At 36.6% G+C, this 15,666-nt stretch overlaps 1 protein-coding gene across 10 annotated transcripts in view; it reads right to left on the reverse strand.

Annotated features, from left to right (window-relative positions):
• Positions 1-436: 436 nt before the first annotated feature.
• BLTP1 (bridge-like lipid transfer protein family member 1) overlaps positions 437-15,666 on the reverse strand; it is a 211,177-nt gene continuing 195,947 nt past the window's right edge. For 9 of the 10 annotated variants that reach the window (XM_055405582.2, XM_055405581.2, XM_055405584.2 and 6 more), the window contains 6 exons: positions 12,912-13,163; positions 12,035-12,238; positions 10,135-10,329; positions 9,577-9,711; positions 3,181-3,346; positions 437-1,187 (listed from right to left, as the gene is read on the reverse strand). In XM_055405582.2, coding sequence (XP_055261557.2) covers positions 971-1,187; positions 3,181-3,346; positions 9,577-9,711; positions 10,135-10,329; positions 12,035-12,238; positions 12,912-13,163 — 1,169 coding nt within the window. In that variant the 3' untranslated portion in view covers positions 437-970. Of the gene's footprint in view, positions 1,188-3,180; positions 3,347-9,576; positions 9,728-10,134; positions 10,330-12,034; positions 12,239-12,911; positions 13,164-15,666 lie in introns of those variants that run through there. The other variant, XR_016035322.1, reaches the window with a different exon arrangement.

A 15,666-nucleotide genomic window follows, 5' to 3' on the forward strand; every position in this document is an offset into this window, starting at 1 on the left:
TTTTCTAGCTCATGGTACTTCAGTTCTACTGTTGATCCAACCTTTAAACTGACTGAATTGACTTGGCTAGATTTCAAACCTGAGTTGTGATTAATAGTATTATAGCTACCTTTGAATGTTATATTTTCCTATTACTTTACAATTTTTTATTTATTATATGTATAATATACAAATTCATATACACAAAGAATACATATATAAATGTATAAAAAACACAGTATAATAGAACAAATAGCTGTGTACTCACCAGTAGCTTAACAGAACAATATCTAGTATTTCTGAAGCCTCTGCTATGCCTCTCCCAGAGCTAATTTTTATAAGTATTAATTATTTTATATGAAATAATTAACTGACACAGTAACTGACACAGGAGGGGCATCTATTAATTGTAAAAATAAGCTATAAAAAAGAAGAAAAATCTCAGACAACTATAGACTGCAATCAATTATTGTGACTTTATTACAATAGTTACAAACAATACTTTAGTGGTATTTATTCATATCACAGTTACTCAAACTATATACAATAAGTATTTATACAAGTCTACATTTAAAATAAAAAAGAACAAGCAATTAATGTCCAAATAAAAAAAACCCTCACAGTATCAACAAGATTTTTTCTAAAGTTATGGCCAATAACAAAGGAAATTCACAGTTATTCCGAAAATATTTTAAAGATGCAGGAATCATATTGCACATAATATAATTATAAACCTTACTGAACAGATTTGTATATTTTTATCTAGTTTTTCACAAAATTTACAGTATCATGCAATACTTCACTGTGTACAGAATGGTGGAACTAGAATAAAGAGGTTAAGTTACAAACTTAATATAATAGCCACAAAATTAAATTTTTTAAAGTTATATTTAAAATAATTTTATTATACAAACCCACCCACCCCCAACATTCCAGTGTAATAAAGCTTAACGGACAGAATCAAAGTTTGTTCAAAGATTAAGTTACTTTTTTAGTGTTCTTCTTTGTCTTTTCCTTTCTTTTCCTTTTCATCCTGTAGTGCAGTACCGAGTTTTTTAATAAGAACTGACAGAACCTTGTCCAGTGGATCCATGACTCCTCTTTGAAGCCATTTAGGAATAGTAGTCCTGGCATGATGAAAGCCCAATTTTTGAAGAATATAATCAACGCCTACTGGATCAATTTTTCTTCCAGTCCAAGAAATTAATCTAAAATAATTATAAATCATTATTATTAAGTATGGTGCCCTAGCACAGTCCTAAAGGTAGGTTCAAGAACATCACTAAGCCTCCACGGTATGCTCAAGAAAAATATTTTCAGTAGATACAACTGATTATCTAACCTATAATTCCTAGATTCCTAGATTCACAGCACTCAAAATATGTGTTAGCCTATACAGCAATGGAGTTTAGTGTATTTCATTGTGATTAATTTATTTTAGGCCTCAAGTTATGTGGTCTTCTTAAAACCTTTAAAGGACACCTGTTTCACTCAAAGATGTTGATTAACTTGCTGCTGCTGCTGCTAAGTCACTTCAGTTGTGTCCAACTCTGTGCGACCCCATAGACGGCAGCCCACCAGGCTCCCCTGTCCCTGGGATTCTCCAGGCAAGAACACTGGAGTGGGTTGCCATTTCCTTCTCCAGTGCATGAAAGTGAAAAGTGAAAGTGAAGTCGCTCAGTCATGTCCGACTCTTCGCAACCCCACGGACTGCAGCCTACCAGGCTCCTCCACCCATGGGATTTTCCAGGCAAGAGTACTGCAGTGGGTTGCCGTTGCCTTCTCGGAATTAACTTGATGGGGGCAGGGGAAATCCTTTAATGATGTACATGTATATCCAATTATGATGTTATACCCTTAAAGTATCTATTTTCTCAATTACACTTCAATAAAGATGGGGGAAAAAGAAGACTAAAATTTACTGTTTGCTATGTGCTAAACATCTTTGAAGAACAACCATATTTCCTTCCATATAGAAGAACAGCATTAATGGAATACTCCTTAGTCCTTCTCTGCCCCCTTACTGATGGTTTATCTACTTGTCAAATTAACAGAGGAAATGAGTAGGGTAATTAAGTACCCTCCTCACCACCTACTCTTTAGGAGCCACTTGTCTTAAACTGTTCTTCCATGCCAGAGATTTTTCAAGAACAGGTCCCCAAATAGTTAGCTCAAGACTGTTTATGGGTGCCTGTAACTAGGTGAGAAAGCAGGTCTGCTGACTACATAACTCTAGCATCCCTCTGCCCCCAACCCCTAAGCCCTCTGAGCGCTGTATCATTGAGACCCTGTAGATAAGTCCAAACCTGGACTTTGTAATAGAAAGACATTGTTGCCTGACACTAAACAACATTCTCTGTTATCAGCTTTATCAGTATCAAAGCTATCATTTTTATTTTCAGCTGCCTCTATTTCAGTTGATCCTGAACTTAGGTAGGGAAAAAGAGGGTATTAATCACTAGTCTGCTAAAACTGTAATAGTTATAAGCATTATGCATTAGTTAACTCATATAACCATTGTAACAACTGAATAAGGTAGGTAATACCATTTTCCAAAATTTTCACATGAGGCAGCTAAGACAGTTAGATCCTTTGGCCCAGGTCACTCAGCCACTATGCTATATAGCTGGGCTTACAGCAGAGCTTTTTACATTCTCCACTACTATATCATATAACTTAACTAGTCTCTTGATAGTTTTCTAAAGAAGAAAAATAAATGTTTATGGCAAATTGAACTATTTTTATTCTCATTTTAAATTAAAAGATAGTCAATTTCACTATATTTGAGATTCATATATACTAGTTTTTTGCACTAGGACCTTTGCAGTATCTTAATATTGCTCCTGAGTATTGACACTGTTAATATTTCTCATAAGGATATGTGTTATTAATACCAAAGTGCTTTTATTTGGTTACCACAAATTCTATTAAATACAGATAAATAACATGAAATATGATAATATGTAGCTCTGGTTATAACTGTTAGCAGTGTGATAATATATTGATTGGGAATTACTCTAGGAATGAAGCTGTACTATCACACCACATCAGAAAAGCAAAAAGTTAGCAGCTGCAGAGGTTATAAGTGATCAACATGAAAATATTTGTTGGTAAACCACATTTAACCTACTGAATTATTTATAAACTTTTTCTCATAATAATCTCATAGGAAATTGGTAAAAATATACACCCATTACTTACCTAAGAGTGGGTTCTAGATGCCACGTTTTGCACATAAAATCTCTCCAGTCCACAGTAGTGTAAGTGATGCTGTCTTCTCTGTCTTTGTCAGAGGAATTTTCGTCATGAATGATAACTGGACTTTTCTGTCCTGGTCGAGTAGATAAAATCCGAGGTGGAAAAATGGCTGTAATGAAAAATGACACGTTAATACTGCAAATACGTATCTTATAAATTTATTTTAAATCACTATATGAACAAAGTAATTGGCTCTATTTTTATTTATGAACTGGCCAAAGCCTCATTTAATTACATTTCTTAAAAAGTAGTATTTTAAAATAAGCCATAAATAAGTGCCAATTTTTGGTATTTCTTGGAGAAAGACAATATCAAAGTTATTTTAAGTAGCTCTATTGGAGAAGGAAATGGCACTCCAGTGTTCTTGCCTGGAGAATCCCAGGGACAGGGGAGGCTGGTGGGCTGCCGTCTATGGGGTCGCACAGAGTCGGACACGACTGAAGCAACTTAGCAGCAGCAGTAGCAGCAGCAGCAGCATTGAGATAAAATTCACTCAAGTGTATAACTCCATGGTTTTTTAATGTTAATGGCTATATATATATATATATTTTTTTTTTTTTTTGAACAGTAGTACTAAGGAGATTTTTAGGTAAGCAGTTTTTTTTCACTCTTCATAGATGAGTACTCAAATAAATGCTTTATGAAAAATGAAGTCTTCATAAAAGATATATTTAAAATAAAATTGGGAGACAAAGGTAACTTACATATGATTTTTAATAAATACAGCATGTCTATAGGGCACAGATTTTAAAGACACAAATTGGGCATAAAATATTATGAAATATGTAGTATGTACTTCTGGTTATAACTGTTAATTAGCAGTGTGATAATATACTGATTGGGAATTAATCTAGGAATGAAGCTGTACTATCATATCACATCAGAATACAGATGTCTTCAGTTATTACTGTTCTGTTGCTCTGCTTTTGTTTATTGTGGTGGATACAGTAGTTTAATTAATCTTGATGTTCTGGAAATATGTTGATTTTGCTCTAAACATGCAGTTAAGAATTTTCTAAAGCATGTTTTTATTTATTATGGCCAAAACAACTTGCTTTTAATTTTTAAAAGCAAAACATACTTAAAGCTATTAAAATATTTTTATTTATAATTAAAATTCCCATAGGTAATAATTTTGTTATTGTAATTTCTATAATCAAATGTTTCCTCTTTCTTACTGAAATAAGTTCTTACAACAATTTCTATAAAAAATACACTTTTGAAAAGAAATACAGTTTATGGAAGACAAACACAGTATTTCCTAAAATGACAAAGGTTCCACATAATTTCTGAGGGAAAGAAATCTGGCAGGCATTCTTATTTAGGTATACTAAAATAATATTGAACTTCACAGAACTTTAGAATCTGTTTCTCCAGATAAAGTTTAAATATTAAGGCAGAGAGAAAAACAGGAGGATAAACAGTGCCTGGTATATGCTGTTGCTCTATTTGAAGACTGGATCTATGGATGTTGTACTTAGTCGCTCAGTCGTGTCTGGCTCTTTGCAACCCCATGGACTATAGCCTGCCAGGCTCCTCTGTCCATGGAATTCTCCAGGCAAGAATATGTATACCTATATATATTATATATAATATTTTCTATTATATACTTTCAATCATTTTACCTGAAATACTTCATAAATTTCTCTCAGCTTTATTATTGATTTCATTCTCCCTGAATTTTTGGTACATCTAGATGAAATAGTAATGGAAGAGCAATTCAATTTAAGTATGCTACTTCTGCACTCTTTCCACGTGGTCTTTTGAAAATCTGTATTTTCTTCACTCAAACATTTCAGGCTATTTTGAAATATTTTCAAGATAAATTTTATATTATCTTCTTGAAAAAAATGAAGCAATATTACAGTGTGACCTGAACAAATTTCATCTATTCCAAGCATTTTTTAAAAGCACATGTTTTAGCATTGTATATGCATATATAGTTATACATTAAATATTTTTGAGTGAATAAAGACAATATATTTGGAGAGCATTCCATTTCATGACATTTCAAACTATCTCATTCTTTTAAACAGCTACAGAATATTCCATTTCATTGTTTGGACACATTGTAATATATTCAGCTAATTGCACATGGATATAGGGTGACCATATGTTTCTTAGTGGGCAAACATTTAAGTTTCCAGCAAGGAAACCAATGTTATTTTACTCATAAAAACAAGACACCACTACTAAGGGCTCAGTAATTTATCTATAAAAATAATGTTCTGTGCATTCCAAACAGATTTATCTTCTTCTTTAATTCAATTTTCCCAATTATGTATATAACTTGCTAGTTTATTATGTAGTGTAGTTGGTTCTCTAGTCATTTCATTTATTTTGTCTAGCAATATTTCCTCAAAGAGGTTTTCTTTTCCAACTTTGTGAGAGTATCTTATCAGGTATGATAATATACATGACATATATGGAAACATTTTGTAAAGTATAAAACACCATTCAGTTTGAAGTAAAGTTAGGAAAAAATGCCATGTACCAAGCAGATACTCAGAAAGCCTATCAAACAGTCTTACTTTTATTTATAACTTACAGAGGAAGGAGACAATTTCCACTCATTTTATCACTGATGCTGCTACTGCTAAGTCGCTTCAGTTGTGTCCGACTCTGTGCGACCCCATAGACGGAAGTCCACCAGGCTCCCCCGTCCTTGGGATTCTCCAGGCAAGAACACTGGAGTGGGTTGCCACTGGACTATACAAATTCATATTAGTTCAGTTCAGTCGCTCAGTTGTCGCCGACTCTTTGCGACCCCATACACTGCAGCACTCCAGGCCTCCCCAGCCATCACCAACTCCCAGAATTTAGTCAAACTCATCTCCATTGGTCGGTGATGCCATCCAACCATCTCATCCCCTGTCCCCTTCTTCTCCCACCTTTAACCTTTCCCAGCATCAGGGTCTTTTCCAATGAGTCAGTTCTTCGCATCAGGTGGCCAAAGTATTGGAGTTTCAGCTTCAGCACCAGTCCTTCCAATGAACACCCAGGACTGATCTCCTTTAGGATGGACTGCTTGTATCTCCTTGCAGTCCAAGGGACTCTCAAGAGTCTTCTCCAACACCACAATTCAAAAGCATCAATTCTTCGGCGCTTAGCTTTCTCTATAGTCCAACTCTCACATCCATACATGACTACTGGAAAAACCATTGCTTTATCTAGATGGACCTTTGTTGGCAAAGTAATGTCTCTGCTTTTTAATATACTATCAAGGTTGGTCATAACTTTCCTTCCAAGGAGCAAGCGTCTTTTAATTTCATGGCTGCAGTCACCATATGCAGTGATTTTGGAGCCCAAAAAAATAAAGTCTGTCATTGTTTCCCCATCTATTTGCTATGAAGTGATGGGACTGGATGCCATGCTCTTAGTTTTCTGAATGATGAGTTTGAAGCCAACTTTTTCACTCTCCTGTTTCACTTTTATCAAGAGGCTCTTTAGTTCTTCTTCAATTTCTGTCATAAGGGTGGTATCATGTGCATATCTGAGGTTACTGATATCTCTCCTGGCAATCTTGATTCCAGCTTGTGCTTCATCCAGTCCAGCATTTCTCATGATGTACTCTGCATATAAGTTAAATAAGCAGGATGACAATATACAGCCTTGACATACTCCCTTCTCGATTTGGAACCAGTCTGTTGTTCCATGTCCAGTTCTAACTATTGCTTCTTGACCTGCATACAGATTTCTCAGGAGGCAGGTCAGGTGGTCTGGTATTCCCATCTCTTGAAGAATTTTCCACAGTTTCTTGTGATCCACAAAGTCAAAGGCTTTGGCATATTCAATTAAGAAGAAGTAGCTGTATTTCTGGAACTCTCTCTCACTTTTCAGATGATCCAATGGATGTTGGCAATTTGATCTCTGGTTCCTCTGCCTTTTCTAAATCCATCTTGAACATCTGGAATTTCATGGTTCATGTACTGTTGAAGCCTGGGTTGGAGAATGTTGAGCATTACTCTGCTAGCATGTGAGAAGAGCGCAATGGTACGGTAGTTTGAGCATTCTTTGGCATTGCCTTTCTTTGGGATTGGAATGAAAACTGACCTTTTCCAATCCTGTAGCCTCCGATGAGTTTTCCAAATTAGCTGGCATGTTGAGTCCAGCACTTTTACAGCATCATCTTTTAGGATTTGAAATAGCTCAATTGGAATTCCATCACCTCCACTAGCTTTGTTCGTAGTGATGCTTCCTAAGGCCCACTTGACTTTGCATTCCAGCATATCTGGCTCTAGGTGAGTGATCACACCACTGTGGTTATTTGGGTTGTGAAGATCTTTTTTGTATAGTTCTTCTTGTATTCTTGCCACCTCTTCTTCATATCTTCTGCTTCTGTTAGGTCCATAAAATTTCTGTCCTTTATCGAGCCCATCTTTGCATGAAGTGTTCCCTTGGTATCTCTAATTTTCTTGAAGAGATCTCTTTCCCATTCTGTTTTTTCCTCTATTTCTTTGCATTGATTGCTGAGGAAGGCTTTCTTATCTCTCCCTGCTATTCTTTGGAACTCTACATTCAAATGGGTATATCTTTCCTTTTTTCCTTCGCCTTTATCTTCTCTTCTTTTGACAGCTATTTGCAAGGCCTCGTCAGACAACCATTTTGCCTTTTTGCATTTTCTTTTCTTGGGGATGATCTTGATCACTGCCTCCTCCACAATGTCACGAACCTCCATCCATAGTTCTTCAGGCACTCTATCAGATCTAATCCCTTGAATCTATTTGTCACTTCCACTGTATAATCATAAGGGATTTGATTTAGATCAGACCTGAATGGTCTAGTGGTTTTGCCTACTTTCTTCAATTTAAGTCTAATTTGGCAATAAGGAGTTCATGATCTGAGCCACAGTCAGCTCCTGGTCTTGTTTATGCTGACTGTATAGAGTTTCTCCATCTTTGCCTGCAAAGAATATAATCAGTTTGATTTCGGTATTGACTATCTGGTAATGTCCATGTGTAGAGTTTTCTCTTGTGTTCTTGCAAGAGGATGTTTGCTATGACCAGTGCATTCTCTTGGCAAAACTCTATTAGCCTTTGCCCTGCTTCATTCTGTACTCCAAGGCCAATTTGCCTGTTACGCCAGGTATTTCTTGACTTCCTACTTTTGCATTCCAGTCCCCTATACTAAAAGGATATATGTTTTGGTGTTCGCTGTAGAAGGTCTTGTAGGTCTTCATAGAAGTGTTCAACTTTAGCTTCTTTAGCATTACTGGTCAGGGCACAGATTGGATTACTGTGATATTGAATGGTTTGCTTTGGAAATGAACAGAGATCATGCTGTTGTTTTTGAGATTTCATCCAAGTACTGCATTTTGGACTCTTTCATTGACTATGATGGATATTCCATTTCTTCTAAGGGATTCTTGCCCACAGTAGTAGATATAATGGTCATGTGAGTTAAATTCACCCATTAGCTCATTTTAGTTTTGCTGATTCCTAAAATGTCAATGTTCACTCTTGCCACCTCTTGTTTGACCACTTCCAATTTGCCTTGATTCATGGACCTAAATGGAAACCCACTCCAGTACTCTTGCTTGGAAAATCCCATGGACTGAGAAGCCTGGTAGGCTACAGTCCATGGGGTCACAAAGAGTCAGACACGACTGAGCATCTTCACTTTCACTTTTCTTCCATGGACTTAACATTTCAGGTTTCTATAAGCCAAGCAATCTTGCTTTGTACAGCATTGGACTTTAATTCCATCACCAGTCACATCCACAACTGGATGTTGGTTTTGCTTTGGCTCTGTCTCTTCATTCTTTCTGGAGTTATGTCTCCAGTGATCTCCAGTAGCCTATTGGGCACCTACTGACCTGGGGAGTTCATCTTTCAGTGTCATAGCTTTTTGCCTTTTCATAATGTTCGTGGGGTTCTCAAGGCAAGAATACTGAAGTGGTTTGCCATTCCCTTCTCCAGTGGATCACGTTTTGTCAGAACTCTACACCATGACCCGTCTGTCTTGCGTGGCCCTACATGGCATGGCTCATAGTTTCGCTGAGTTAGAGAAGGCTGTGGTTCATGTGATCGGATTGGTCAGTTTTCTGCGACTGTGGTTTTCAGTCTGTCTGCCCTCTGGTGAAGGATAAGAGGTTTTTGGAAGCTTCCTGATGGGAGAGACTGACTGAGGGGGAACCTGGGTCTGGTTTTGATGGGCCAATGAAGATAATGGTGACCTCCTTCAGAAAGTTCCATGCATGTGCTGCTACACTCAGTGCCTCTAACCCTGCAGCAGGCCACCGCTGACCTCTGCCTTTGCCAGAAACTCCTGGACATTCACGGGCAAGTCTGGGTCAAATTCATATAAATGGTAGTGAAAAAAACCAACTATGTTACCCACCTTTTTCTTTTTCTTTAAGATAAGCCGACACTAGATCATGAAGAAACATGATGAGCTCAGCATCCATCGTCACACAGATGTGGTCAGTGAACTCTGTCACCACACTGCATTCTACTTTTGGCTTCAGGCTGGCATCTACAATGGCAGAGTTCTATATTAAAAGATTATTGAAATAAGTCCCTCTTCCCATTAACAAGGGGTTTACATGGGTCTATGTAAAGGCATCCACTTAAATGCAACTATAGAGAAACCAGTAGTTTCTGTATGTTATTTATAGGATGATGATGATAATTTACGAGCATTATAGAAGTATATGTTATTTATTCCTCATAAAAATCTAATGAATGAAGTCCTGTTAGCTCCATTTGAGGAAGAGGAGGCACAGGTCGAGTACATTTTTTGCCAGACGTCATATAGCTGGTAAGAATATAAATCAGTTTAAACCAGAAAATTAGTTTCATTATAAAACAAAAATAATCTCTGGGGAAAAAAGAAGCTTGAAGATCCTGTAGCATTTTCTTAGTTAACTTTAGAAACTAAAGATTGTTTTCCACATACCCTGTAATGAAGGTTCTTGTGGTTCTTGAACATGAATGGATTTAAAGTCAAGCTGCATTCTTGGTAGTGCAAAGATTGTCTCTGTTTCATGATTGTAGCTAGAACCTCCTCTAAATCCACTGAGCAAACTAGAATTCTTCACTGTTGTGCTATTCTCAGTGTTATTAGCATCAACATTACGAAGCAGGTTTAGCTCTACAAGCATAATAATAAAGACAGTAAGAATCAAATTAATAGGCGTTGATAAGCATATAGCTGTCATGACACTGATATACAGAACTTTTATCATTTCAAAAGATGGAAAATGAAGACATTTTTTAAAAAGAGGCATATAAAGCTTTGGCTTTGAGACTGGTTATATACCTATATATATATAAATATGTGTGCTGTGCTCAGTCACATGTCACGTGCTCAGTCGGTCATATGTGTCTGACTATTTGCGACCCCATGGACTGCAGCCCACTAGGCTCCTCTGTCCATGAAGTTTTCCAGGCAAAAACACTGGAATGGGGTGCCATTTCCTACTTCAGGGGATTTTCCTGAGCCAGGGATTGAACCTGAGGCTCTGGCATCTCCTGCACTGGCAGGCAGATTCTTTACCACTAGTGCTACCTGGGAAGCCCCCAGATATAAATATGGACACATGTATTTATATATACGTCCATACACAAATGAACTTACTTGGTGGCTCAGACTGTGAAGAATCCACCTGTCACTATTCTCAATACTGAAGCCTTTATAACATGGTTTTGGATAAATCCAATACATTTTGTTTTTTGTTTCTTAAACTTTGAATATTATTCTCAATTGAAATCATATCTGAATTTAAGAGCTTTATTAAGCTCAAAGTTTTTCATAGGTTAAATAATTCTCTCTTGTAAGGTATGATAAAATACAACCCCGATCTTGGGACTAGGTACAAGTCCTGAGTTTCCCCAACATATGTGCTGTGTTGCTATATGTTGTATATGTGCTATATGTGCTAACAGAGTTATCTTATAAAAATTAGCATTTTCTAGTTACACAGGTAGAAGTTCAGTATGCTAATAGCCCCTCCATAGTATCCCAGTCCAAAAGAACTCCTTCCCCCAAAGTCTCTTATTGAGAAGGTAGAATAATCAATACATGCAGAATTTTCTAATTTACTTCCTTATCCTCCTTTGTTCTCAGAACATTTTTTAACAGTCTTTGATCCCTAGGTTTGCCAGTACATAGCAACTATTTTCCATGAGGCCCAGGCCATCTTCTTTTCTACTCTGAAAGGAAGTCATTTTTAAGCAAAACATTCAAGTCTTAGCATGTCTCAGTTTAGTCAACTTTTCAATACAGATGAAATGATTTATAAAAAGCAGTACTCTAAACTGTAACAGAAAAACAACCACAGAATAAGAATTTTCATGACTGCATTACTGCGAGACCCGTGAATCTAATCAAAGGAAAAATTCATCAAAAGCACTCTTTATTAAACTTACGACTTCACTGGAATACTAAATATTAAAATATCATTTTATTCCAGCCATCTGAACTTTGTGTTATTCTGTTATTTAGTTGTATAATAACTTTCCCAAACCTCCAATTGTGAACATTAGTATAACAATATCTTTCCAAATTATAATAAACTTAATTTCACTTATGTAAACCAATTTTATTTTGAATGTTTTCAGTTACATTGAAAAAATTTTAGTCCATGAGATGTGGCACTGCTAGGGTGTTGAAATCATGTAGTAATATTGCTACTTATGGTGCTGGAATAAAATGAAGCTCGTGGAAAGAAATGGAAATGCTCCCTCCACTTTAATTAATTAATGCTCCCTCCACTTAACTTAAATTCTAAACACAGTCAACAGAACCAAAAACAGAGAATACAAAACAGATCTTTCCAAGGAATCAAACTTTTAACCTTCATTCCTTGTGGCCGTAACATAATTGAACCATTCTTTCACGCTTGCTACTCCATGGGGTGGATTTTCATGGCGACGCCTGGTTATCTTGGTTATTGTTGCCATAGGACTTTCCAAAGCACCACACGGTTTGGTAACCATGGTATTATGGCCCAGATGAAAATCCAGTGTTTGTACAATATATGTAGAGTGATCACTAGAGCCTAGAGTGGGGAACAAGTTTCTTAATGTAATAAACTATGTTTTAGATGGAAGAACAGTTGTGGCCCTAGAGCGATAGATTTAGCTAGGTAAGTCGTATATAGAGAAGGTTGTAAAAACAGGGAGTACATTAAGTCAGAAAAAAAATAAAATTTTTTTTCTTTTAGTTATAACTGGATTTATCCCCAAGAAGATGAAGAACATCAACCATTTATTTCTCTCATCATTAAGAAGTCATAGAGTAGAAAATTAAAGCTAAAAGAAACTGTAAATAAAGTACAGCTTTGTCCATAAAAGTTTTTGTAAAATAGTCCTGACTGGCAGTTAGTTTCCTTACACCACCACTGTGTGTTGTTTTTCTCTTCATGTTTCTCTAAGAAATATTTACAAAAACTATGACTAACTATGACCAGCCGTGGCAGCAGAAATTTAATCACCTAAGTAAAAAACAGAATAAAATGGTAAAGTCAGAAAATAAGCCTTTTAACATGGGCCAGTCTTTATAGATACTGACTTATTGACAGTAAACTCCTTAACATGTCAGATACATAATAACAGAGATGGGTTTCAGAAGTATCATAAAAAAAGAGACAAATTATATGGGAAAAGAAAATTACTTTGTCGTATATAATCATATAAGATGGGTAAAAGTGAAAGTTGAAAATGGCAGTTTACCATCTTCCCATATTTTCTGAGCTTCGGTCCAAAAAGCAATATTTGGTTCCTCTAAATGAAAAAGGGCCCAGGATTTTGAACGGAAATTTGGGCCATGAAAACAAGCTAGTGTCATATGATTTCCATGTAAGCTCATTGATCCTCCAAACTGCATTCCATCTTCAGGTAAAGGAATCTGAAATAAGGATATGTGGCATCCAGATACCACCTTCAATACTCCAGGCCAATGTCGATGATGAGCTGCATCGAGCACTGCAAGAAAACAAAAAACCATTTATCCCAAAGTATCTCATGAACATCCTGAGTGCTGGGTAGGAAGACAGCACATGGCTACTTTCTACAACTAAAGTGACTCAGATAAGGGATAAAACAGTTCAGTCCCTGGTTAACATTAAGCGGAAGCTAATGGGGGCGGGAGGAGAAGGGGACGACAGAGAATGAGATGGCTGGATGGCATCACCAACTCTATGGACATGAGTTTGAGTGAACTCTGGGAGTTGGTGGTGGACAGGGAGGCCTGGCGTGCTGTGATTCATGGAGTCGCAGAGAGTCGGACACGACTGAGCGACTGAACTGAACTGAATATGAATACAGTCTTGGAAAAGATGCTGTGTAAAGATGGACAGAACTAAGGAAAGTAATAATCTTATAATAATAATTACAACGAGTGCTTCTGTAATAATGATTTATAAAGTGCCTACATGAAATTTTATGCAATTCTCACAATAACTTTACAAACAAGGTGTGTCATCTAGAGAAAACACCTAGTTTACAGAAGAGGGGTTAAGTAAACCAGTGATTGGAAGACCTAGATATCAAAGGTAGATGCCTGATTTTAAGACTTAAAAAAAAAATCTTTTATAACCTTGCTACTCAAAAGTGAGGTCTGAGAACCAGCAGCATCAGCATCACTTGGGAGCTTGTTAGAAATTCACTCTTATGTCTATTCCATATTTACTGTATCAGAATCTGCATTTTAATAGATCTCCAGGTGTTTCAGATGCACATTAAAGTTCAAGGAGAGCTAATCAGATACACAGTTGAACACTGAACAACATGGGGGTTGATATACAGGGACGCTGAACTTCCACAAAGTCAAAAATCCATGTATTACTTAAGTTGGCCCTCCGTATCCACACTTCCATCAGGATTCAACCAGGCATAGATCATGTAGTACCAAAGTACTCGTTACTATTAAAAAACTGTGTGTGGGCCTGCAAAGCTCACATGTTTCTCACTGTACAGTTAGTATTTGTATTACCCACTTTTTCCAGTAATATCCTTTTGGCTGTTCTCTACAATTCTCATTCTGGATCCATCCAAAGATCATGCGTTGTATTTAGTTTGCATATCTCTTTAGTTTCCTTTAATCTAAGACAGCTCCTCAAGGCTGTTTGTTGCCCATGACAAAGGTTTTTGGAAAAGTCCAGGCCAGACATTTTGGGGAACATCCATCTGTTAGTTTATATCTGATACCAATTCCAGTTTAAGGGTAATGCAGGGACTTGGAGAACAAGATAAATGAAACCACAAAAAGACAACTGAAAGACTGAGAAAGTAGGATATTCTGCAGGACAATTGGCCAAGTCTCTTAGCAAGTCAAGTCACTAAAAAAGGGACTAAATTCAGTAGAATTTAAAAAGAGTTAAGAAACATAACCATTTTTAACCTGTGATCTTGAATTGGATATACTGGTTTGGATAACTCAATTGTAAAGATAATTTAAGGTCAGTTGTCAACTGTGATGAGGTGGCTAGAGGAGATAATTAATGTAATGGAAAGTTCGAGATTGTTGACTGGAAAAGGTTACAAAACAATATGAATAATATTCTGGTAAACAGTATATATATATGCATGTATACGTGTGTGTGTGTATGTGTGCACATGCATGCATGCCTAGAAAAGTACCTGAAAGTATATACTCTATATAAAGTAATCACAGTGATGATTTCTGGGCAGAATGTGAGGTTTTTATTTTTTGCTTGGATATATACATTCTTTCCCAATGCACATTGTTTCCCAATGCACATGTACTGCTTCTGTGATAAAAAATCATTAAAAGTTATCCTACTACAGCCTACTTTTCACTTTTAACTCTATCAATCTAGTTAAAGCCACCACTGTCTTTTGCCTGGACTCTCAGAATGTCCTCCTTACAATGGTATTAAAAGTATAAGTGTGTAGTAATAGCAGTTATTGCAGTAATAATGATTACTGCAGTGATTTCCTTACTTTCATTCTTAACCACCTGGGTCTGTTCCTCACACAGAAGCCAGAGTGATGCTTTAAAAAGGATTATTTTTGTAAGAAGTGAATCAAATAGTATCACATCTGTTCAGAATTCTTCAGTAGCTCCCCAACATATTAAAAATCTTATCTGCGGCTTCTTTGAATTCATGTTCAGTATTTTCCTGCTTGCTCACTCTGTTTCACCACAGTGGGCCACCTTAATGATCATCAAACAAGCCGTTTCCTCCCAACTGTAGGGGCTTTGCACCTTCTCATAGCCCATTTTGCCTAGAACTCTTCTTCCAAGATCTTAGCTTAGCTCTTTCATTTTAGAAAAGGTTTCCTTTACCACCCTTTCTAAAATATTTATCCTCACAGACTATCATTCCCTATATTCTTCCCCTGCTTTTTTCTTTTTCTCAGCATTGCTCTCTACCTGAGATTATCTTACACACTCAGTTAGTTAGTTATGGTCTGTCTCTTCCATTTAAATTTAATGGAGAATAGGAACTTTTTCCACTAGTAG

The sequence above is a fragment of the Moschus berezovskii genome, chromosome 19 (assembly GCF_049115385.1).
Source record: "Moschus berezovskii isolate FMDL1 chromosome 19, NW_MosBer_1.0, whole genome shotgun sequence".
NCBI lineage: Eukaryota > Metazoa > Chordata > Mammalia > Artiodactyla > Moschidae > Moschus > Moschus berezovskii.